This window comes from Neomonachus schauinslandi, chromosome 3 (genome assembly GCF_002201575.2).
Source record: "Neomonachus schauinslandi chromosome 3, ASM220157v2, whole genome shotgun sequence".
NCBI lineage: Eukaryota > Metazoa > Chordata > Mammalia > Carnivora > Phocidae > Neomonachus > Neomonachus schauinslandi.
In genome coordinates, this window is record NC_058405.1 from 87,547,104 (window position 1) to 87,573,433 (window position 26,330).

General features: G+C 41.1%; 1 protein-coding gene across 2 annotated transcripts in view; it reads right to left on the minus strand.

Annotated features, from left to right (window-relative positions):
* CNTNAP5 (contactin associated protein family member 5) overlaps positions 1–26,330 on the minus strand; it is an 820,459-nt gene that overhangs the window by 336,365 nt on the left and 457,764 nt on the right. For both annotated transcript variants that reach the window (XM_021695826.1, XM_044913255.1), the window contains exons 9-10: positions 9,093–9,242; positions 6,086–6,257 (exon numbers count right to left, since the gene is read on the minus strand). In XM_021695826.1, coding sequence (XP_021551501.1) covers positions 6,086–6,257; positions 9,093–9,242 — 322 coding nt within the window. The remainder of the gene's footprint in view (positions 1–6,085; positions 6,258–9,092; positions 9,243–26,330) is intronic.

Genomic DNA, 26,330 nt, shown 5'->3' on the forward strand with positions numbered 1-26,330 from the left:
AAGGTAAGAATCTTGACCGGAGAGTTTAGCAGATGCTTTTCTTAAATGAATGTGTGTTGGGGGAATAGGAAGTGGTTATGGAGTGAGAAGCTACATTTCATAACTTAATCTGGCTGCAAGACATTTTACAGCAGAGTTTCACATGTGATTTACTCATTGGAACAAGCAAATTGTTTCATTTTTAAAAGGGTCAAAGCAAAAAATTCTCCATAGGATACAATAGCAAAGACCCAACTTCCATATCTGGCTTTGCCATGCTCAACTTAGACTTCTATTACCTTCTACGCAAAACCAGAGCTGGATGATCTTTGAAGATGGTTCCTCAATACCATCACTCTGTGAGGAATGGAGGCAGGAAATGGGACACATGACCACAGAGACCCCTTGCCAGGCACCAGGAGACCAAAGGAAATCAGTCTCTATCAATCTTTATAAAGGTTTGGAGCAATATGTTTTGGTGGGTGGAGTCACTCTCATTAGAATGGCACCACCAGCACCCACAGGGTGTGAGGCTTGGGTAGAGGGAGAAAGATCGGAGCTATAACCTTGAGGAGGGCCAGCAAGTCAACTGTCCCCCAGATAACACAAAGACAAGTTATGTTTGTTGGCAGCTGCAGCCATTCTAAGACCCACACTCCCTCCACACCAAAATTTCCCTTCACTCAGGCACCCCTGAGGATCCGACTGTTTTCATTTATACTCCCAAAAGTTTTGTTTGTAATGGGGAGGAGGGGAGAAGCTGAGTGACAAAAACCAGGGAAGTCTGGAGGGAGATGGAATTCAATTGTGCCTACCCCCCAACAGTGTCCCATGGACTGATTTCAACACCTCTTTGGAGATGGACATTGAGACAGCATTGCTGGAACTTTTCAGAGACCCTGTGAGATCCTGATCAGAAGGGCAGCTGCTTGGGGGTTCAGTGGGGGCAGAAGCCATCCCTCTCTCCCACACTTACACCACTTTTGTACAGAATCTATACAATTCCTTGACCTCCAGGATCAGAGGTTTTAGTGGAGTAGAACTCAAAGTCTGCTCCCATGATCAGCCCACCAGCACCCCGGAATTTGTTAGAAATGCAAATCCCCTGGCCCACCACAGTAAAATCAGAAACTCTAGGGGTAGGGCCCAGTAATTTGGCTTTTAAGAAGTCCTCCTGGCCATTCTGATGTAAACATGCTGGAATTTGTCTGCAAAATTTAATGAGGCACTTAACTTCCAGGTTTATGTAAATTCAGGGTCCACAGGTGTATGAACCAGGAAATAAGGACTGCCTTAAAGTCTGTGTCCTTGGCATATCAATCACATACTTTCCTTATCTCACCCAGGCCCCGAGAACCAATGCTTTCCTTATTCTATCCAGGCCCTGAGAACCAAAGACTGCAACCCTGGCACCCAAATTGATGGGCATTTTCCTAATGGGTGGTTGTTGGTGGCCCAGAGGAACAGCTTCTCTGAACAAGTGGAAATCAAAGTGCAAAGGCACTGACTTGAGGGCACACATGAGGTATATCTATGGGGATCCACCCCAGAAGCTATAGGGATCACTTGGCCATGGTGGGCTGGAGGAACTTCAGAGGGAGACCTGAGCCTTCTCCTTTCCCCATGGAATCTAGAGAGCTAGCAAACCTTTGGCTATGGGAATTAACATGGAGAACATGTACTGAGTAGCTACTGCTTGCTAGACATGCAGCTGAGCACCTGATTTCTCACACTGTCTCATTTAACTCTCATTGCAAAGGTAGGTTTTATGATCTTAGTTTTGCAAAAGAAGAAACAGAAATAAAAAGGTTAAATAATATGTATCATATCTCAAACTGATAAGTAGTAGACTGGGAATTAAACACATTCTATCACCTCTCAAATTTGCTGCCACCTGCACTGAGATTAATGAATTCTCCTAGGTGTGACTTCCACCTGGCCCCACCTCAGACAGTGGCCCTGTTTGCTCCTCTAAGTTTGGCTTCACACCTTGGATCCAGTCTCCCAATCAAATCTGTAGACAACATTGGGTGTTACGCTGCTCCTACCCTGGACTTTGGACTCAGCAAGACTGGGCATGGCTCCTCTAACTGACTTTGTAGATCTTTCGACAAAAATCCTGGGGAGAGGAACTTCCTGACCTGGACCACCAGGACTTACTTCACTCAGACCCCGCCTGACCCTGCATACCACTTTGAGTGTCCCCCTTCTAAATGAAATCTCATAGGGTACCTAATGTTTACAAAGAATTTAATATACTGATTATCCCTGAAAAACTTTTCTGTGGTTAGACAGAAGATGGGGTTGCTTGTGTAGGAGCCACAGACACACAATGCCTGCCATTTCCAGGTCAGTGCCTTTTGGGTGGAAGTATAAGGGAGAGAACATGACGGCGTTCAACTCTGAGCCACAACTTTAATGCTGTGACCGTGGAAAAAATGACACATGTCTCCAGGTCTTAGTTTACCCTCTTTAAAAAAAATTGAGACACTGATAGCGATGTACTACCAGGATTTCTGCTGCTCTTACCACCTCTTACACTACCTAAGTATATACATAAGACTGCCCAACTCATTTAGTCAATACCTATCTATGGGTTTGAGTACCTGAGGGTATGATAAAGCTGTTCATGGAATGAAGCATTTATTGAGGGTGACTTTGTACTATGTAGTTTAGAATATCATGTCTTGCCAAGAGGGTTGCAAGAGATAAGTGCAGGGGTCTAGGGTGTAGAAAATGTGAGGTTGAAGATTCAGCCCACAGAGGAGGGATATTACATGAACATCATATTTTAGAGGTTTAGAAAGACTATTGAAAGTGTGTGGGATCTGCTAGGAATGCTCTGTCTTGTCCCAAATGTGATTCCTAAAAGGGTGCTCTACCTCTTTCTCCTAACTCACCCTTGGACTGCCAGGCACTGGGCAGTTCTACAGATGGAGCCTCCTAAAGCCAGCCCTCTTTGCTGCCCAACTGGGGGCCAGGCCAATTTCTCCACTTCCTTTCTTCCCTGAGACCAGAAGACTTGGTAATTTGCCCATCATTGAAATGCAAATTGTTAGTTTAGATTCCTTAATTCCTGAGAAGGGATCCTACCAGCTGTTACCAGCATTGTCTCATGGCTGGTTTGTGAATTTGTTCAGGATGGGCAGCAGAAGCACCATCTCAAAGGCAACCTGCTTAAGGGACCCCCACTAGAGGAAGCTCCTCAAATTTTGGAACATCTGTGCCTCTTCTGTGAATACTACCTTGGTTTTCCCACAGTGACTGGTACTGAGAGCCTTAAAAGACACTAAGAGGGCAGGGTCCCTCTGGCCAGCCAGGTCAGCTTGCTCTGAGGGAGATGGAGGGGTGGGACAGGCAACCACAGAGAGGCCAGGAAGGAGGCTTGGGTCTCTATAGCCTAAGAGGAAGGGGCAGAGAATTGAGTCTGGGAGAGAAGAGACTCTTGGGTCAGATGAAAGGCTGTTCTTCTTGGACTTTCCAGATGGAGCACAGTTAAGAAAAAAACACAGCCAGGAGAAAACACACACACACACACAGAGCCAGCCTTCTCCACCCCAACATCTTCCACCACACACCACCCTATCCCCAAGTGGCAAGCTCCCTCTAGACAAAGACTTTGCATTTGCCCTTAAATCAACTTCAATTGGCCAACACATTAAAAATAAAACACACAACTTAGAACCCACCTGCTTTTCTAACTCCTGCCCCTCTCCAACAAATGTTAAATACAAGTTCAAGAAACAATTAATCAAGCAAAGCCTTTTACCACAGTATCCACTTCTGTTAGAGGCGCTGTCTGGTAAATCAAGAAAAACGTACCATTTACTCACTAAACTAAACAAAATCCCTTATTATACAATTAACCAAAACACAATTGTATGTAATACAATTATACGGACTACAATTACACAAAAGTAATGATGCAGTATAGATGGCAATGACTTTCATGTAATCGAAAATAATGAGAGCATCCTTGATTAGAAATTAAGGTATCATAAGAGATCCCTATTGATAAATGTTCCCTCTATTGAACTCCACTTTGCAAAAGGCTCTGCTGGCTGATGAAGTTGGATACTTCCCCCTCGTTGTTTAAGACTATAGGGGTGGCGGGCGCCTGGGTGGCTCAGTCGGTTAAGCGGCTGCCTTCGGCTCAGGTCATGATCCTGGAGTCCCGGGATCGAGTCCCGCATCGGGCTCCCTGCTCGGCAGGGGGTCTGCTTCTCCCTCTGACCCTCCCCCTCTCATGTGCTCTCTCTCTCTCATTCTCTCTGTCTCAAATAAAAAAAAAAAAAAAAAAAAAGACTATAGGGGTGGCAACCATTCTGTGTAGTATCTTTTATTCTGAAGTCTCTAAGCTAGCACATTCTAATGAAGCACACATTTTATTACCCACTTTTCCAGCTGGTCAAATAGGAAAAAAAAAAAAAAAAATGAAGTAGAAGAGCCAAGAAGTCTGTGTAATTTGTTGAGGATCCCATGTGTAGTGGTATTAACAGAAAAACATGCACATAAAGCTCCATCAAATTATATTGGTCATTCCAAGCATCAGAGGAGACTACAACCTGCAGAGCTGATTTCTGTGCTGCTCAGGAGAGGCACCTGTTACTTCTCATCTTTGCTCCCCTGGACAGGGGCAGTTACCTTCCCAGCTCTGGGCTGGTTCTCTTTTAATCCATCCTTCTTACTTTTTCCTGAGTACTCTTTCTAGGAAGCACGTCTTATACCTTCCTTCCTGATTCTCACCTAGCACATGAGGCCGCATCCCACAGGCACACAAATTTCTTCATAGTTACTACTGGACCCCATCTCTAACCATATTCACACCACATACTCCACAACAATGACCTTCCATCTCCACTGAGCTATATTTTATTGACTCTAAGACAGTCTTCATTGTAAGACATACCATTATTTTATATGCCACTAAGAAAGAAATGTTGCTGATTGAACAATGATACATCAATTATAAAATTCATCCCAATATTAGAGATTTTAAAATGAAAAACCAGCATCTTGAATTGATAAAATACTTGCCAGCCATGATTTCTCCTATTTCTCTGCCATTTCTGACACTGCATGCAGAGAACTTATCCAGAGAACAAGTTCTGCTTGTTCTTTAAGATCCAGCTCAGCACCACTTCCTAAAAACCTTCTTGACCTCACTCTCCCTAGGGCCAGACTGAGTTATGGCTGCCCTATGTCCCACAAATAAGGGTGTGCTTCTTGGGCATTCATTGCACTTTATCATAACAGCTAATTTATTCCCTGATGAGACATGAGCAGAGACCCTGTATCACCAACACATAGGCAAGTACTTAACACATATTATTCACCCATTTAATAAATGGTATTTTGACAGGGATGAGCAAAATTGTGAGAATGAAGGAAGTAAGTGCTAGAGATAAAACATGGAGAGCATGATAAACCTGGCTGGAAATTCAGAATCAGTCCTCTTTAACTTTCTGCAGCATGTCTTTAAACCTAGAAACTTTATAAGAGGAGTTGGAGCCCAGAAGAAATAAAGAGAGAAACCGAGCTTCTGCTAGATTTGTGAGTTGCAGAGTATAAGTGCTGATTCTCTCTGTCTGTGGCCTCTTCTCTTCTGGGCCAAAGAAGCAGTGGGTTAGGGGTAGCAACAACAAAGGTCAGCTGCCCCAGGAGTCACTGCACTCTGGTGCCATCTGAACCTCTGTTCTAGACCCTGAGAGCCTGACACTCATTTGCCCCCATTAGAAAGGATGCTCACTGCAGTAGAGAATAAAATGGTTTAAGAGAGAAGTAATCCTTCCCTCCTTTATGCTTTACTCTTAACTTCAAAGTAATCAAATGTTGTTTATGCATAAAATTTTAATCCTGTCACAAATTTGTATTTTGATTTAATTTGCATATCCCATTTACTGCAAGTCAACATGAAGAGAGACTCAACTAATTTAAACCATTTTTCTCTGGGCCTGAAATCCTTTCAGAAATATTTTCCATTAGGCGACTCAATTATGTCTAATATGGCTAATGTCAGTGGATTAGAATTTTGCTTAAAGAAACTCATATTTAGAACAGTGAGAATGGGAAGGGGGTGGGAGAACAGAGAAGAGACAATAATTACCTGTCTTTGATGCTACACAGATCAATGTGTAAATCACTAAAATTCCCCAGGGAACCTTGCTGAACTGAAATGAGGTCCTTGGGCTGGTTATCAATAAAGATGAGCCTCATGCAGCCTTGGAAAGCCTTAATGGGATTTAAACATTGGGAATCGGTGAGATTGTCAGGGCACCCTGTGGGACAGAGAAAAAAAAAAAAATGAAGAAGAATACTGAAATGATCAGTCATTTCTTTGGCGACCTATTGATGGAGGACCTGGAGGTCTAATTATTTCGGGGCTTTTTCATTCACAGCAGTGCACGCATTTTTGTTGTAAATCCTAGCATTCTCAGAGAAGGGATGGAGTTGGTACAAAATGGGGCATACTCAATCACTGTACAGAACAGAAAAAAAATGTGTTAAAGGGAATATCAATACTATAACATTTATCTCATTCCTCTTTCTTTTCACATATTGGTAAGCTATCCACCATTCTGTTGTGTGGTATACTTCACTCATCCCAAGGAGGCAACATATTATAACTACTTGGGAATTTTGGTTCTGTCTCAAAACACGCTTTAAATGCACAATTCAATTCTGAGTTACACTTTCAAAGGAAATTATGCTTTGGGTAAGGATGGTGGCAAAGTAATTGTCTGGTTAATTGTTAGCATTAATAGGCTTAGTTCCTGAGAAAGGTACACAAAGGAACATAACTGGAATTTTGAAGAGTTGCACAAAGCAAATCCTGGCGCCAAAGGAACTAAGGGTTTAAATGCACATAGTTATAGGGCTGTAATAGCACACATGAAAGGTTAACACCATACCTTTTTAAAGAGCTTTCTTAAAAAAACAAAACAAACAAACAAAAAAACTGCATTGCATACTGATTTAGCATAGCTTGCAACCAAGACATACCTGCTTCTCATTAAGACAGGTACAGAGCAACGTAGGTATATGAGTGCTTGTGCCCTTTATAAACTCCATCCCGATGGTTTTAATAGGTTCAGAGCATATGAGAATGCAAGCTTGAAAACATGGCAATAACCCATAAATAATTGGGAATTATTTCAGCCATTTCTAATAGACAGTCACTGCTGGGCTGAAGCCCAGCAGCTGGTTAACAGCTCACAGGCACACTATAAAATGAAGAGAGATGCTACAAGTTCTAATTGAAGCTGTAGAGAGAATTTATGTAAGTTGACTATTATTACTCAAACTCATTTTTCACCTCCCTTAAGTTTACAGTCGACATGTGGGGCGCTTCTTTAAATACTGTTTAAATCACAGATAAATCTTCACTTTATAAACCCAGTGCCCCCTAAACTTGGGGAAGGCAGACATTTCCCCTTTGAGGCATTTTGGATGCCATCATTATTGAACATCGTTTTCCCCAGAAATAAGTACAAGAATGCTTCTCTCTCTTTGTTGGTGAAACATTTCATGTGGTGCAAAAATCATGCCGTCTGTGAAATGTACCTTTGGGGCCCCCGAGAACCTTCTTCTGCAGACTTTATGCTACATTCACTAGCATCCCTTTGCTGTCCCAACCTAGTGGGTTGTGGAGAACACAGACTTGGAGGTGTATCCTGGTCCTAATATTTATACAAGTGACTTCATCTCAGCAAACGCCAGTCTTACTATCTGTGAAATGGGGCTAAGATTGCCTACCTCACAAAGTTACCCCATGAATTAAATGAGGTAAGATCCCTAAACCATTTAGAGCGAATGGAAGTTCTCCCTTCTTGGAGGAATCCACTGTCCTTGTATACAAGGGGAAGATTTAGAATGAAGGACAGAGGCCCTTCCTGGGTCCTTAAAATCAAACCACAAAAATACTGCTCTACGCTGCATCTCTTCCAGGATGCCCCGATATGTGTGCTAAATCTGCGCCAAGACCATTTTGTATTTCAAAGTCTAACCACATGCCATGACATGAGAGAAGTGATTTGTAAATTCTATTTGACAGACTGCACTTTATAATTTTATATGATACTTCCCTTCAGTTTCTTAATGGAAAAAGAATTAGCAACCTGAGAACAGGTCTAGTCCATTCCCATATTTATAAAAGTCAAAGCCCAGTTTGTCCATTCCTTGCCCTGTTGGAAGCACTGGACTATACACTTAAACCCTGACCTTATTGAAGTTTTCCAGCTCTTTGGCTCTGCTTCCCCATGTCCGAGATAAGGAAGTTCAGGGACCATCAGTGTCTTGCTCAAGGTCAGTGATGGAGTCTACTCTCAGAGACTATTTCTCTAATACCAACAGGTGACTAGGAAATTAGATACTAATATTTTAATGAAAGAAATGCCTTGAAAAAACTAAATACAAATGCACATCATCCATAAAAATATAGTGAATTCCTAATCATATATTTTTCATCCTTTCCAGTTTGCCCCATGTTTTCGTCATTAGGAAGGTCCCTAGGATTCACCTGGCAATGGAGAGAGCTGGATCTGAGTTGTCTGCCCCACTTGGAGCTACAAGTTAATGGGCCTTCTAGACCCTCCCCATGTTTAGAGGCCCACTCCCCTGACATGGCCTACAGGGATGTCGGGAAGGAAGAAACAGATAGGGGATTCAGACAGTAAAGTGGCAAAGGAATAGCCTAGAAGCGGAGCGTGCTGGTTGTGCCTTCCCACCTGGATTTTTCCTTTTGCACGTACTGCTGACTGTTGGTGCGTATTCTCCAAGTTTTCAGCTGACTTTCTCCTTCCCAATGTGATCACAGAGCTTGGCATGGCTACAAAAATCTCCTTTGGACATGTTATGTAACACCGGCTCTTATAACTATTTTTTTTTCCTTTTTTTCCCTCTGTACTGACCTACATAGTTCATATTTGCACAGCTGTCAGAGAGTTTTCTTCTCATTTGTGCTTGGGAGTGGGTACCCGTGGTTGTGTGTGTGTGTGTGCATGTGTGTGTGCATGTGAATGGTCTAATTGACAAAGAAGAATTGAATCATCAGGGTGAAATAATTGTTCACTGCATTCTCCCTCCCTCCTTTATTTTCAAAAGGGGGAATTTACCTCCAAAGTAATAGCTATTTCCAGAATAAATCTGCACGCGGGTGGTGTCCTGGGCTGGGAATGCTGCATCATTATCCAGAGAGAGAGTGATGCGGTCCCTTCTGGCGTTGATGCTAACTGAATGCCACAAGCCATCATTCAAACTGCTGCCTGCAAAAGAAACAGGAAAGGCAAGCATGCAATGATTGAGTGGGGAGGTCTGGAGCAAGTAGGGCTTATCCTTCTCACCTGCTGCGCTCCCCATGCATCCTTGTGCTTAAACCACAAGCCCCACATTTCCACAAACAAACTTTACCTTTCTTCCTCTGTTTACCATTTTAATTCTATTATTTTCAAAGGGTCTGAACCATGTCTGAAACGTTTGTTTTCAAAACAAAAGGGAAAACACAAATTTGTCTGTATACTACAACCAAAGGTTTTGGCCACGTGAACTGACCTCTTGATATAAATGTGGAGTAAAATGTTGAAAGGAAAAAACAAAACAAGACAAAACAAAACAAAAACAAAAAACTTCAAAATATCCCTGGTGATTTCATCTCTGGGTGGTGGGATTATAGGCGACTTTAGTTTTCTTTTTTTTTTTTTTTTTTAAGATTTTATTTATTTATTTGACAGAGAGAGATACAGTGAGAGCAGGAACACAAGCAGGGGGAGTGGGAGAGGCAGAAGCAGGCTTCCCGCTGAGCAGGGAGCCCGATGTAGGGCTCAATCCTACGACCCTGGGATCATGACCCAAGCCGAAGGCAGATGCTTAACGACGGAGCCACCCAGGGGCCCCGCGACTTTAGTTTTCTTATAGTTTTCCACAAATGCCTTATCTGCATTTTTTAGGAAAAAATAAACTGTTCTTAAAGGCAAAAGTAGATGAAGAATGCTAAATTCTAATGACGTGCCAGTCAGAGACAGCCTCTCATCTGAGAGAAGTAACAGACCAGTTCAATCCCAACATTTTTCTTTAACTAATTAGGTGACACTGACTGAGTTATGTACCTTCCTTGAACTCTGGCTTTATCATCTTCAAAGATCATCATTCCTACTCTGTGATCGTTAAAAGGATCAATTGAGATCAGCAGGGAAGTTCCTAGGACAGTTACAGGCATAGTAGGTGTTTTGTTGCTGTTGTTGTTTTTAAATTTTATTTATTTATTTATTTATTTATTTATTTATTTATTTATTTATTTATTTATTGAGAGAGGGAGAGAGTAGAGGGGCAGAGAGGGAGAAACAATTTGAAGCAGACTCCTCACTAAGCACGGAGCCCAAAGCAAGGCTCTGATCCCACGACCCTGAGATCACAACCTGAGCCAAACCCAAGAGTCTGGCACTTAGCCAACTGAGCCACCCAGGCACCCCTATAGTAGGTGTTTATTACAAGTTAATTCCTCCCTTGTTCTCATGCCCCAGATGTCTTTGGTGTGTACTACCCTGCTGGCCTATCTGATTGAGAAAGCTGATCTGGGAATTTGTCATGAAGATTGGGACTATTTCCTTCTACAAAGTGTATATCTATTCAGACTGTCAGGTGCCAAGTCCTTGCTGAAGGAAACGCAGTCTTATTTACTAGTCCAGTCCCAAAGATGTGTCTGTGAGAAAAGCACATTGACACACATGTTTTCACTCAATAGACATCTGTTGTGCCCTGCTATGTGCTGAGTGGCCTTCCTATTCTTATTGCCTCTGTTTTTTTCCCGGCAAAATGGGGAAAATGATTGTACTTATACACTCTTGTGAAAATTATACAGTAGTTAATACAGTAGGGCATGCAGAATAGTTCATGTCACATCATAAGTAGACAATGATGTTAGCTAAAACAAGTGAACAGAACAGCAACTGCAAAATGGTCCCTCCCATCTGGAAGTGTGGAGAGAAACATCAGATGGTGTCTATAGTCTCTTGATAATGGAAGAGATGTATGCAATAAGGATTGGAATACTGTCCTTTGAGTTCAGGGTAGTGGGATAAACAAAGAAGCAAGCAAAAAACAATACTTGCTATTTTGGGTGGTACAGTAATATGGGAGCAGAGAAGAAAGAAAGCCTAAGTAATGGCATGTGAGGATCCCAAAAAGGCTTCACAGCAGAGATGGTGACAGTTCAGGGAAGTTCTGAAAAATGCACAAGAGCTCTCTACTCATACAGCAAGAGTCCAGGAGACAGAGAGACTGTACAAAAAAGCAAAGGTCTGGAATGAGAAGCAGGAGGGAACAATAGGAGGACAAGTGAGAGAGGATCCAATCACCCAGGGGCCTGGAATGCCAAACAAAGGAATGAGTTTCCATAATTTCTTTGGATAAATGATTCTGGAGAGTGCTTTATTCAATCCAATTCCATCAGAACCTTTGGGGATGGATGGGACCCTAGGCATCTGAATTTTTTAAAAGCTCCCTGGGTGATTCTAATATATGGGTAGAAATGAAAATCACTGCTTTAGAACAATGGGAGTCCATGAGGGGTCCTTAGCATGGGAACGATCTGGCAGGAGGTACATATCCAAGGACTCCAGTGGCAGAGGACAGCTGGGAGGAATCAAGGCTGGAAGCAGAACTGATGGGGTCTCCTGCTAGCACTGGCCCCAGGAGACAGAATGATGAGAGTTTCAGCCAAAGTAGCAGCAGTGCAAATGCAGAGCAAGATGGATTAAGAACTATTCCTGGAGGTAAAAGGGATCAGATTTAGTAGAGCCTACTGGAGCAGTCCCTAAGAAACCAGCCGGGAAGCAAGCACTGAAAATCAAAGCCGAGGTCTGCAGGGCTTCTCAGAACAGTTGCTGAAGAGCTTATGCCCCTGAGCCCTCAGGTGGTTGGAGAAGCCGCCCAGGGAGAAGTACAGCACCAGGCTGGGGCCCAGCTGCGTTGCACCAGGGCAGCTGTGCCCCATCTGCTCACAACAGGCCAGATGTAAGGGACCCTCCTGCCTTTCCAGCCATCTCCCTAGCAGTCTTTGCTGCAGCCCTGAACATCTGCTTGGGGTGAACCCAGGGGCTGCTCAACCTGGCGGCCTTACTTCCTCCCAAAAGCCAGAGTTTTGGCCCTAACCACAGGGACTCTGCTAATGAGGTAGAGGCTCTGTCAGGTGTTTCCTGGTGACGAACATTTGACTTCTGGCAGGGGCATTTCGGGGGCATAGCCAGCTGTGGGTCTTTACTTCTTTTTACTCTCATTTGCATCCTGATTGAAATGTATTTGCATAATATAGGAGACTGCATCTGCAGACAAACTATAGACTGTGTGAAAAGGAGTCAGTAACTAATTCAACTTAGAGGATTTAAAAAATAGCCCCTAAGGGCCCAGCGCCCTGCTAAGCATCAGGGCTAAAGTAAAGAAGGAAACAGAGGCCAAGAGGAGAGTTGCACCTAATCAGAGATAGATCCTCTCCTCCTTTTACAGATGAAAGTGGCCTAAAGGAAGAAGTCTGATCCATGTGAGTGGCAGGGCCAGAGCACTGGCCTTTGTGTTCTGATTCTGGGTCCCCTCCCCTTTCCACCTCACTATCCACTCGCTCTCTTTAACATTGTTATTAATGAGAGTTTGCTTGGTTTTCTTTTTCCTTTTTTCTTTTGTTTCTTTTTTTTTTTTTCTTTCTTTTTCTTTTCTGGTCTGCTTTTCCTTTTGGTTTGATCTTTTTTTGTCTTTTCCTCCATGGTCCTGAGTCCCTGAAGGGGGAACCCGTGTGAAATCTTCACTCTTCTGAAGAAAATTATTAGGGCAGTAGTTCCTGATGCTGACCACACAAAGGGTACACCCGGGGAGCTTCTGAAAAGACAAGTCCCTGGGCCCCACACCAGGTTAATTAAGGCAGGCTTCAGGGTAGCCCCAGACCTTGGAAGTTTCAAAGATCCCCAGAGAGTCCCTTGTGCAGCCTGGGTTAACAAGTACACCATTTGAGGTTTCCAAAGAGGAAGAAAAGAAGTTGGGAAAAACAAGGCTGGTTTTAGAGGAGCTGAGCTGGGAACAGATTCCAAGGCAAGCAAAATGACATATTTCCTTCTAAAAATCTGCTTTCTGCTTGGGTCCTCCTTCCCACTTCATTCTGTTAATAGCTATAGATAGATAGATAGACGATAGAAAGACAGATAGAGAGATGATAGATAGATAGATATACATAGATATACATAGATATAGATATGGATATAGATATATAGATAGATAGATATAGATATAGATATAAAATATATACAAAATAACAGCACTAGAAGTTCTTCAAGGTTTAGTTTCTAATAATTCTCTTTTTAAAGGTAAAGGTTTAAGTGCTATTAATTATTCAGAAATTAGGGGAAAACCTCCCTGAGACAAAAAGTTCTGAAACAACAGAAGTTTTCAGTGGAGAGAATGGGGAAGCACTAGCTCTGAGGCCAGGAACACCGGATGGGCAAAAGCCCCTGGTGGTAGAATGATGTAATTAGGGCCACTTTGGAGTTCTAGACATTCATAAGGTTTAGGAGCCCACGCTTAAAATGTGGGATTTGGTTTCTGGGAAGATTGTTGGATGATGACAAATATAAATTTTCTGACCTATAAGTGATGTCAAATAATATTTGTCACCTCCCAGACAAAGAATAAAAACCAATATACCAAGTTAGTGGATAAAGAGGGAAACAGGCAACTTCATATATTGTTGTAGGCAACATAATCTTGTGCTTCTTTCTAGAAGGCAAAATACCAAACAGCATCAAAAAACAAAACAAAACAGAAGGCCCTAAAAATATCATACCTCATTTCCCATAAATTTTATTCTGAAGAATTAATCCTAAAATAGTACAAGAGCTGCAGCCAAGATTTACAGTGAAAAGAGTTCATGATGCCATTATTTTTAAGAGCAAAATTTCACAAACCCCAATATTTCCAGGTTAGCTAAATCAAACATGGTATATTCAATAATATGAAATGTAATACAGTCATTAAAAATTATAATGTCCAAGAATGCAAATGACATCTTGATAAGTGGAAAATCTCAGACTAAATAGTATATGTGGTTATTGTTTCCGTTTTGTTAAAAATTACCACAAATAGAAAATACTAGAATGACCTGGAATGATTAGTTTGTTTTGTTTTTTTTTCTTATAGAGAGTAGTGGAATTTTCAGTTTCTAAAAGCAAAATGTACAACTTTTATGATTATTTTTTTAAGACTAACAAACTGTTTAAGTTGAGATAAAGGGTAAGAAATATTTTCATTCTATCCCAAATATCTGCAATGTGCCAGACATTTTATTTTTTTATTTACTTATTTTTTTTTAAGATTTTATTTATTTATTTGACAGAGAGAGACACAGCGAGAGAGGGAACACAAACAGGGGGAGTGGGAGAGGGAGAAGCAGGCTTCCCGCAGAGCAGGGAGCCCGACGTGGGACTCGATCCCAGGACCCTGGGATCATGACCCGAGCCGAAGGCAGTCGCTTAACCAACTGAGCCACCCAGGCGCCCATGCCAGACATTTTAAATGTATAATTCCTAACTCTTAAAATGGTCCAAGAGGCCAAGTTTTATTATCCTCATGCTATAGATGCTAAAACGAAAATTAAGAGAGCTGCCCAGGTTCACGTGGCTACTAGAGTTGGAGCCAGAATTGAAGGGGTGGGGTCGGGGACCCAGGCTGAGCTCCTGCTCTCCACCCCTCCAAAGCCAGCCCTGCCTTGCTCCAGGAACTGATGGCCAATAACTTCTGCAAAACTCTATTTTCTACCATTGAATTCAAATTTGTGTTTCATTATTTTTATTTTTGGAACAGCTCAATTGAGATAAAATTCACATACCATGAAATTCGTTTATCTAAAATGCACAATTTAATTGTTTTTAGTATATTCACAGAGTTAGGCAACCATCAACACACTTAATTTTAAAGCATTTCATCATCCCCAAAAGAAATGCTGTAACATGTAGCCATAACCTCCCTAATCTCCTCACCCCCTCACCTCCTGCCTTAGTCAACCACTAGTCTGCTTTCTGTCTGTATGGATTTCCCTGTCCTGGGAAATTCCTATACATGAAATCATACACTAGGCTCCCTTTTGTGATTGGCTTCTTTCGTTTAGCACATTTTCAAAGTTCATCCTGCACTGTAGCTTGTATCAGGATATTTTTATATCTGAATGATACTCCATTGTATGGCTAGATCCCATTTTATTTATCCATTCACCAGTTGATGTACATCTGGGTAATTTCCAGTTTGGAGGTATTATAAATAATGCTTCTGTGAACATGTGTGCAAATTTCTGTGTAGAACTAAGCTTTCAATTTTCTTAGGTGTACATCTCAGAGTAGAAGTGCTGGATCATATGTAACTCCACAGCTCATCTTTGGAAGAACTGCCAGAGTGTTTTCAAAGTGGCTACACCGGTTCATCTTCTCACAAGGAAACTTCCATTTTGATAATACAGAGTTGAAACTTTGGTCCTGGCCTTTTGTGGATCTTTTAGCTTCTAAGAATTAAAATACAATTCAACTTAGAATGTCCACTTAGATCTAACTTGGAATTCTAGCTAATCATAATTACTTTGATTTTATTTTTCCAAATAATGTTATTGAGCATTTAACATGTTTTTTTTTTTTTTTGAAGATTTATTTATTTATTTGAGAAAGAGAAAGAAAGAGGGAGGGAGGGGCAGAGGGAGAGAGAGAATTTCAAGCAGACTCCTTGCTGAGCATGGAGGAGCCAGTCACGGGGCTTGATCTCAGGACTCTGAGATCCTGACCTGAATCAAAACCAAGTATTGGATGCTTAACCTACTGCACTACCCAGGGGCCCCTTAATATGTCTTTTTAAATATTTTTTGTAATGAGAACTTCACAGCAACTTATAGTTCACATTTGTTGGAACTGAGATTCAGAGCAGTTAAGTAATATCCTGAAAGACCTAAACATTTTTATAGAAGTAAGATTTTCCTTGAAACAGAGTCCCTCAACACTGACACTGGATAATTTGGATCAGATAATTCTTTGATGGGGGTAGGGTGTTATGCACTATGCCTCTTGTGTGGGATGTTTAGCAGCACCCCTAACTCACTAGAGCCAGTAACAGCCCCTCACTCCCAGCACCAAAATTGTCTCCAGATACTAACAAAAGTCCCTTGGGTGAGTGTAGGGGGATGGGAGCCTGGGGTGGGCAAATGGGGAATCTCCATTGGTTGAGAGTGACATGTTAAATAATTTTGGAGGCTGCAGAGCCTTGGTGCTCTCTCTCACCCCCATTTTCTTTCTGTATTTCTCTTGTCCTTAAATACCTAACAGATATTTGCATTTTAGATTTCATCTTATTTCAGTGTCTATCTTGATGGTTTGAATACAGAACGTTTGAAACAGAGGGACTGTCCCAGGACCTCTAAGCATGAGCTGTTACAGCCACACGTCAGCATGCAGAGATTCAGCCCAGGCCAGAGCAGAATCCCCAAAGACTCTATTTCCAACCCTGGAAATAACTTGTCACGGATGTCTGTGATACCTTTATTCGCCCTTTACCCCTTTCTCAAGGCCCTGCCACTTATAATTTCTAGGAATTTCTTAATCTCTCTAAACCTGCTTCCTCATCTGTAAAAAAAAGACAGAATTGCCTGGCTTGACTTGGAAGTTTCTAGGCTTTATCTTTTCCAGAAAACCCAATTCAGCTGTTTTTTTCCACATCCTGTCATGTCTACCTTTACTTAATAGTTCAAAGGTAGTTTCAATTTTTGTGAGAACAAAGAGGGGAATACATAAATAATTGAATAAAGCAGTCTTAAAATGTCAATCACATCGTAAACGAGCATATTACAATCATTAGTAACATTATTCTATGGTTTAGATCCTGAGTTCTGTTTTTCTTGGGTACCGTTTATCCATCAATTATGAAATTTTATTAACCCTTCCCTATGCAGTAGATAGAATTCACATTTTTCTTCAAATTCTTTCTCCAGGTTTATTCCATCCTTTATCACTATAGCTGGGAATTTTTAAGATGGTCTCCCTCTTTTCCCAGCCTCTGACTTCTTTCTGGTATAGGACAGCTTGCTAGATTGAACTGTCTAAGTAGCACCTCACAGCAAATGTCCTTCTAGTGGGTCATGGAGTCCAGAGAACAAATCTCCAACTGCTTAGCAATCTTAACTGTACGGATTCTATAATCAAGTCTCCATCTGTCCTCTAAATCCCATTTCCCAATATTCCTACACAAATTCCTACTGTAGCTAGGCTAGTGCATTCATTATGCTCCAAGTGAATTCACTTACCTAATCGGTGCCTCTACTCCCAGCTCTCCAATATCCAAGCCAATCTCCCTATCCTCCCATACCCAGCATTTGTCCTAGAGCTTCTTCTCCTCAACTGTAGAGACAGGAAGCATAATTTTTTTTAAAAAATTATTTATTTATTTATTTATTTATTTATTCATTTATTCATTCATTCATTCATTCATTCATTTATTTGAGAGAGAGAGAGCAGGAGGAGGAGCAGAGGGAGAGAGAGAGAATCCCAACTGAGCATGGAGCCTGACAAGAGGCTCGATCTCAGGGGCCTGAGATCATGAACTGAGCCAAAATCAAGAGTCAGACACTTAACCAAATGAGCCACCCAGGTGCCTTAGGAAGCATACATTTTTTTTTTTTTTTTTTTTACTTTCTATCATAGTCACTAGACTTTCTATCAGCACGGTGCAGGGCATATAACAAGTGCCGAATGATTGAGTGCATCAGTTAATAAATCAAGAAATGAACAAAGCAGGTTGATCTTGACCAGACCAATATAGTCATTTCTCCTTCCAAATTCCTATAACATCTGCTGTGTGATCTTTGGATTTAGTTCATATAATTTACTGCTTTTTACCATTAATTAACAATGCATCACTGCAAGTCTCATCTCCCTGATGAGATTACAAGTTCCTGGGGGTCAGAATCTGAGTCCTGTTTTGATATACCCCTCAGCATCAACAGGGCAGCATCCTGTCCTCTCCAAATGATTATTGATTGATTGAGCATCTCACCAGCTGAATCTCCACTGCCAAGTGTCAGCATCAGGGTCTCCCTGGTGCATGGGCCATAAATCACAGGTTAAACCTTTCCTAGTTGTTAAAGTCTGGTGCATATGTCAGGGTAACCTGGATCCTGAAAACCCTTGGTCAGGGTATGCAAGGAAAACATCTGGATTTGCCATCCACTAGAGTCAGAGAGGAAATGTGATGGATTTGTGGTTGATGGTTATCCCCTTGTTTCCTTGATATAGGCCTGAATGCTCAGCTCAAAATTCAACATGGTAAAAAATTGAGCTGAGTTCCAGAGACAGATATTTCTCTATCAACTTCAGGATACAGCCCAAACTCTGATGTCCCTGCCAGAATGCTGCTTTATGTTCTGTCCTCCTTTGCCCTCTGTGACCCAGTCATCCTGAGTCACCTGTGGATTCTTACACTTCTAAATCTCCTACTTCTCTCTTCTGATTGGAACATCCTTTCCTTCTCTCTTTGTTTGACCAAATCCTACCCATTCTTCAAAACCAAGCTGTGTTGTCCCTGCCCCTAGAAAGCCTTTCCTTTCTCACTCATCCAGGTTCCTCTCCTCTATGCTCCCCTACTATCCTGAGCATGTGTCTTCTTGCATTACAAATGTTTCAAGACCATCCCTTCCAACTGTGCCTATGAGCTCCTGGTGGGCAATGCCTCCATCCTCAAGTCTGAGTAAAGAGCCAACCTTCCTGAATTAAATGGAGGCAAAGTGAATTATATGAGAGAATTATCAAAGCAGAAAATAGGAAAGAGCAAAGGAAGTGAGATCAAGTTTGACTATGAGAGTTTTCTGATGTAGTAATAAAAGTCTAGCTCTCTCAGTTCCTCTTTTGAATGAGTGGTGGAAGAAGGAAGAGTAAGTTAAGAAATAAAATGATCCCACTGTCATTACTCAGACTTGAAAAAGCTGCAGATGCCCAAGAGATCACTGTTTTGGTAAACTTTCCCAACCTTTGCAGGAAAGCTTGAAGCTCAGGCAATTGCATTTCTCAGTTTCCCATAAAACAGAACGCCTCATCATATTTCTGTCTTCTGAAACTTGAACTCTGTGCTCAGCAGACAGCTTGTTGTGACAGTCATAGCCCTCTGGCTATTTATGTATTTGCCCTTGCTAATGGGATTTTCTCATCAACATTATCTTAGCTGAAATACGGAGGCATTAATGACAACTTAATTGAGGCAGAGGATGAAGTTCACAAAGTTATCATGTTTACTTGATGTGCAGATGGTGGCTAGATACAAACGGCTTATATGAAAAAGGGCAATATTTGGGGAGCAGCTCTGTTAATTGCAGGGCTGTAGCCTAAAACCATCTGGCCGCAAGTATTAGTTAGGGTGAGTACCTCAATCCTGCATGATGCAGCTCTCCCAGCCATCTCCGGCCTCTGGGAGTTCCACTGGCCTTTATCTAATTAGTACTTCCCCTGAGTGTAGTTCATCCCTGGTTTTGACACATTATGCAGCATATAATTGTGGTAACATGAATGTTTGTTAAAAAAATCACTGTTAACTCTTCTTTCACTATTAAAATTACATCCTTCTGAATTATTTTGGAGGTTGACTTACTGGTTTATTCACTTAGGCAGTTGCTTATACATTGGGCAAATAGTTATTAAAAACCTGTTATAAGCAAGGTGCTATACTAGGCCTTGGGCAAATAGCGATGAGCAAGTCAGTGTTCTTGTTCCCATGAAACTTTACACTGTGGTGGTCAGGGGAGCAATGAACAACCAATTAATAGACTCATGATTGATATACATTGTTACAGACTGAATGGTGCTCCCCAAATTTCATAGGCTGAGGTCCTTACTTTCAGTACCTGAGAATAAGTCTGTATTTGGAGACAAGGACCTTTAAAAAGATAATGGAGGTAAAATGAGGTTATATGAATGGGCTCGTATCCAATATGACTAGTGTCCTTATAAGGAGAGAATATTAGACCTCATGAACTATATGAAAATAAATTCCTAAGTCTGGTGTTTGCTTTCGGTAGTCGCAGCAAACTAATGCACACACATACACACATCCTTAGGGCAAATACTACATAGGAGAAGAACTAGAAGGCTGGGTGATGGGACATCTGGCTGACTTTGGGAAGGTTTCTTGAGAAAACATCAATTGAGATGCATTCTGAAAGATAAGTGGGATGGTGTTGACCATAGTTCTAGGACTTATTTAATTTAAACAGTCAATGTTAAATAATGATCATATAAACATCCATCATGGTTGCTGACCTAAGGTTATACCACTAGAATTTCATCTTATCTTCAGTCACAAAAGTCTCCTAAGTATGGAAAAAGGATAGCTGATTAGAATGGATCGCTTAATTGGTATTTTTGGAATGCCCTTTCTAGAATTCTTCCTATTCAACCCAATATATAGAATTACTGAAAATTATAAGGTGGTCAAGGAAATATGATGAACACGATTGCTAGTATCTAGGAATTAAATGGGGTAAGCTGGAAGTACCTCTTCAACAAGCTCTTGGCCTTAACTGAAGATATTCCAATGGCATCTGGTTGATTTCTGGATCATTGCTTGTTATTTTTATTCTTGCCCAAGAATTCTGTTCTGTGCCTGTGGACTGTATTTTAGTTTCCGTTTTCCAACTTGTAATCATTCAGTGGTGCCCAGCTGTTAGGTTGACACCTCTCAACTTGGAGACTTCCTCTTCCATCTCCCAGGTTTTACTCATTCCTTAATCCTGAAAACTGCACTCTGAGTTTGATCCCTCTAGTGATACCAATGGAAGCTCTGGATAGATTATTCCTCTAATGGAAAATCAAAAGTGGCCCTTATGCCATTTGACTTTACTTGTGCTTGTTCTACTTTCTACAGTGTTGTAAACATAGAAAAACTTCGACTATAAGAAAGCCTATCACATATTCAAAGATTTTTGTCATGTCTCTGTCTTGCTTCCTCTCTACCTGTAAAAGATCCAGTACCTACAACTCTTCCACCCTTAACACAGTTTGAAGACCCTATACATTCTGATCACCCCCTTACCAACATACACACACACACACACACGCACGCACACACACACACATTCTATTCTAGTTCAGTTTAAAGAAGGTTCTCCCCAAAAAACAACTTCTCATACTGGGATCTTTGGCTCTTAACTATACATGTCACTGAGAGTCACATGCATGACCTTTCTGGGACATTCAAGTCTCCCTCACAAAAATCATTTTATGACAAAGGCTAAGTTCACATTTTTTTAAAGATTTTATTTATTTGAGAGAAAGAGACAGAGATACTGAGAGAGAGCACAAGCGGAGAGGAGAGGGAGAAGCAGGCTCCCTGCTGAGCAGGGAGCTGGACATGGAGCTCGATCCCAGGACTCTGAGATCATAACTGACTGAACCACCTAGGCACCCCAAAGTTCACCTTTCTTACTTCACAAAATGTACCACAATTTTGAGAGTTGAGAAACATAATCTCTGACAGGGGACTTGGCCCTGCATACTCCCATTGAAGGCCTTTTACCCTATTTTCAAAAGAAGACTCTTGGGTTGATGATTTCCTTGAAGATTATAAGGAAAGGGGTTGACCTCTTGTTCTTCAGGAACTCATATAAAGGACTAGAAGGGATTTTACTAATTTTACACCAACTTTCTCCTTTAGCAGAACAGGACAATGAGGTCTAACAACAAGAGTTACTCACATTCCTCATTTATGCAGAGCCCAGGTAAGCCAGAGCCCTGAATGCCAAAGCCGGAGTTCAAGCTCTTTGCCCAGGCTCACTTTTCAGTGGGGAGTTAACACTTTGAGAAGCATCACAGTAGAAAAAGCAGATTTCAAACTTTAATGACTAAAGCCCCCAGACCTCTTTCTTCCATTTTCATTCCCGGCATTCTCCCATCAGAAAAATAAAAATAACATTGAAATTTCAGATCACATTTAAAATAACTATAGTGGGGCGCCTGGGTGGCTCAGTTGGTTAAGCGACTGCCTTCGGCTCAGGTCATGATCCTGGAGTCCCTGGATCGAGTCCCGCATCGGGCTCCCTGCTCGGCAGGGAGCCTGCTTCTGCCTCTGACCCTCCCCCTTCTCATGTGCTGTCTCTCTCTCATTCTCTCTGTCTCAAATAAATAAATAAAATCTTAAAAAAAAATAATTATAGTGATGCCAGCTTTTTCTCTAGATTATTTAATGTTTCACACAAACTTCAAAATGTTCCTCCCTGATTCTCTAAAGAAACAGACCAGGTGGTATTCTTTACTTTATACAGTTCCCTGTTTCCTTAGTAATTCAGATGAGTTTAGACAATACCGATCTCCATTCTCAACATCTCTCTAAGAGTCTTTAAAATGACACCCATTTCCGACATTAAAAAATAGAACAGAGTATCTACTGCTCAGTGGTGTGGACTTGAGAGATGGAGTAGTCCCTGTGACACACAGCACCTCATGAAATGTAGTAAAGAACTGAGAGCTTATAATGCATAAAGTAGAAAGTCCAGGTGTTTCTTCATTTATTTAAGATTTGCCTATATATCTTTTCTGATTCCTGAAAGGAGAAATGACAAGACTCACTGTGTAGCAGTACTCCTTGAAGGTATTCTCTCTGTTCCAGAGCAGCCCCAAGATTTCCATGTGGGGTTTGGAACATGGGGTGATCAGAATGGGAAAGGCTGTATAATACAGGGCAAAGTCTTTGGAAGCAGATAGACTCTTAGTAGTACTTCATGCTGCTTACTATCCTTAGTTCTTGGATGATAATCTTACTAAGGAATTGGCACTAAGCATTTACGTCTTGTATACTTAATGAATACTCGGGTGTGTGTGTGTGTGTGTTTGTTTATTGATACATAGATATGGATTATTTATTTTATAATATTATACGAGCAAACTTAGCTAAAATATATAAGCAGTCTTAAAGACAATAGACTCACCATCTTGTGTAAATCCCACCTAACCCAAGAATCTGTCAATGGAGCCACCAAATAAAATGTTCTGGGAAGAACTAAATTTAGACAATAGATAGCTATTTACCTTAACAGCCTTTTGAACATAGTTGTAAATCTTTTTTCTAAAGTTTCCTCACATTTGAACTCCAATATAAAATATGAATATGGGTGGCAGCAAGTTCCAGTATAAAGACCATGAACTTGGGAATCCAAAAGAAAGACCTGAGGTTGAACACCGCCTTGGTCACTTTAACTTAATTTTTCGGTTACCAGTTTTATCCTATGTGTGTTGGTAAAATTATGACCACTTCGTAAGTTTCATGTATTATTTTTTCCCTGCAGTATTGTATGAGGAGGCCCTGACACAATGTCTGACCTGCAAGAGAACTGCAATGACTGGCGATTCTACTCTCACATCACTTACAGTGAAAGGATGTCCTCAACTTTTCCTCATCTCCACAAGTATAAGGCTTTCAGGAAAGGACATCTCCTTTCTTGAACAAAAAGTAAAGAAAACAACAAATAAAGAAAAATATAAGGGAAGGGTTACACTGGTGTCTTTCATCTTCTGGAAACTTCATCTCCTAGAAGAACTGAATTCAGGTGCTTTCTACTTTGAGGATGCATTTAGTTTGCACTTCTGTCCCTGAGCTCTAGAGCAAAAAGCCATGCACACTGTACAAAGTTCTGGAAATACACGTGAATGTGCCAGGCATCTCTGCACTTCCATTTCCATGGGGGTTACTTTTTCTTTTAGACCCAAGATGTTAGAAACACCTGAACTGGTCTTCAATTAATCTTTAAATATCTGGATTCTCTGTCCCACTAACAAAATGCAGTGTGTTACTGTCTGTTTTCCATGATGTACTGTGTGTCAAGGGTAGCCCCACTGGGCCTCAAACATCATCAGGACAATGGCCATTACCTCCTACTTTCTCGTATGGGGCTGTCATCCCTTACAAAGCCACTAAGATCTCAAGTGCTTTGAAAATAAGTTTCCTTGGGCGCCTGGGCGGCTCAGTTGGTTGAGCGACTGCCTTCGGCTCAGGTCATGATCCTGGAGTCCCTGGATCGAGTCCCGCATCAGGCTCCCTGCTCGGCGAGGAGGCTGCTTCTCCCTCTAACCCTCCCCCCTCTCGTGTACTTTCTCGCTCTCTCAAATAAATAAATAAATCTTAAAAAAAAAAAAAAAAAAAAGAAAAGAAGTTTCCTCAGAAATGTAAGGAACAAGAAAACTCTTTGTGTTTGACTTTTTGTTTGTTTGTTGTTTGTTTTGCTTGTCTCCCCCACCCTCCGCAGGTAGAAAAATTCCAACAGACACAAAGCATAGTTCCATTTCAAAGAAAAAATGAGAGAAGTTCAAATTTTCCAAAATTCCAAAATTCTTTTTGGGGAAAGAATAAAGCAAGAGTTTCGTGAGACCTACTTCAGGAACTCAGTCAGCATATTTTTAAAACTTCCTTTTACTTGTTTCATTTTTTGAGAGACAGGTCTGAAATAACAGATGATTTTTTTCCCCTTCTGCAGCTGGGCAACGTGGTAGCTTTTACCAGCTCCTCTCAGTCATAAACGTGTGTTAATGGACTGACATGTGCTTAATAATACAGGCGGCACCTGGATGCTTTAGAGCAAAGTGCCGCCAGGGCCTGTCCTATATTAAAGCTGCATTATTGACCTGAGGCCTACAAGTCTCTACTCAAACATCTCGCCGATCAGAGAGAGAAACAGCCTAGTGTCAGCTCACATTTTTCTTCTTCAAATAGGGACGACTGAAGTCTAACTTTTATAACTCTGAACATGAAAAATATTGTGTTTCTACGTGACTAACTCACCTCCATTACTGGAAATTTTATAAATTTTATAAAAGTCCTGTGACCACACAAATTGACCCAGCTTTTATGACTTTGTGGAGTGAGGTGCCTTCTAGCTATAGGTCTTGAGTCGGTATGGAAGGGAACGGAATTTGCTGAATAGTTTCTCAACACTGTGCTTAGGATTTTAGATACATTATCTCATTTAATCACCATCATGGCAGTCTCCTGATGTAAGAACTTTTTTTTTTTTTTAATCTTTTCCACCTCATGTTTTAGGCAAACTCTGAGATCGTCCCTTATGATCCATGACTCCTAATATACACAGCTTTGTATAATGCCCTTGGTTTGAGCAGGGCCTAGACTTATTTACTTGTTTCTACTACTGAACAGAGCATGGTAAAGGGATGGAATGCCACACCTGGTGTTAGGTTACAAAAAGACTATGGCTTTTGTCTTGAGTGTTCTTTTTCTTTCTTGAATCACTCATTTTGGGATAAAAGCACTATCATTTCATGAGGCAGCCTTCTGGATAGGCCATGGGATAAGCTTGGAAGTGGATCTTCTGAGGCCTGCCAACAGCCATATGGGTTAGCTTGGAAGTAGATTTACCCAGAGTTGAACTTTGAGATGATAGTAGCCCCCACCAACAACCTAATTGAAGCCAGAAGTACCCAGCCAAGATGCCCCTGGATTCCTGACTCTTATAAACTAGGACACGATAAACATTTTCAACCACTCTATTTTGCTATAGTTTGTTACACGACCATCAATAACTAATACACTCTCACTTACATATGAGAAAAAGTTAAGTTTATTCAGGGTCATAGAACAGTAAGGAAAAGAGGTACCTTTTTAACTTAAGTTCCAGACCCAGGCTCTCCTACTATTCCAGGGATTCAATGGACTTTTTGTTCACTAAGTGGCAGATGAGGCTCTCCCAGAGTCTGACCTGATCTTGGTTATTAAGTCATGCCCTTTACTATTTAAATCAATTTTCTCTAATTTATTTGGATAACAAAACTCGCAGTCCAGTGGGAGAAGGAAGACATTTAAGAAAAACTGTGATGTGGTGTTATGCAGGATGGATATTGGCCCAGGATGCCCAGAGGAGGGGTATTTGATTCACACTGTAGAACCAGGGAGGCTTTTCAAATGATTTGTTGACTTAGCAACATGCCTCAGCCCCTAATATGATGCCTGGCACATGGTCTAACCTCAGTAAGTACTTGTTGACTAAGTACTACTTCTGGAAGGACAGGATGCATTAGTCAGTTAACAGAAAAGGAGGGAGAAAGTTCTACTGTCTCATGTTACAAAAAAGCACATGGAAGAGTCAGAGTTTTGAAAAACATGACTTCTTCATAAATCTGTTCCGTAGTATTGTTACATATTAGAATCCGTATATTGTCATAAAAGTCTTTCCAAAATTAGCTATTCGAGGACCAGTTTAAAAAGTTTTGCCATTCCTAGAGGCCATATGCATCAGTATTTAATTAATATCTTAAAAATATACTTTAAAATATTTTTTAATTTAAATATTTTTGTTT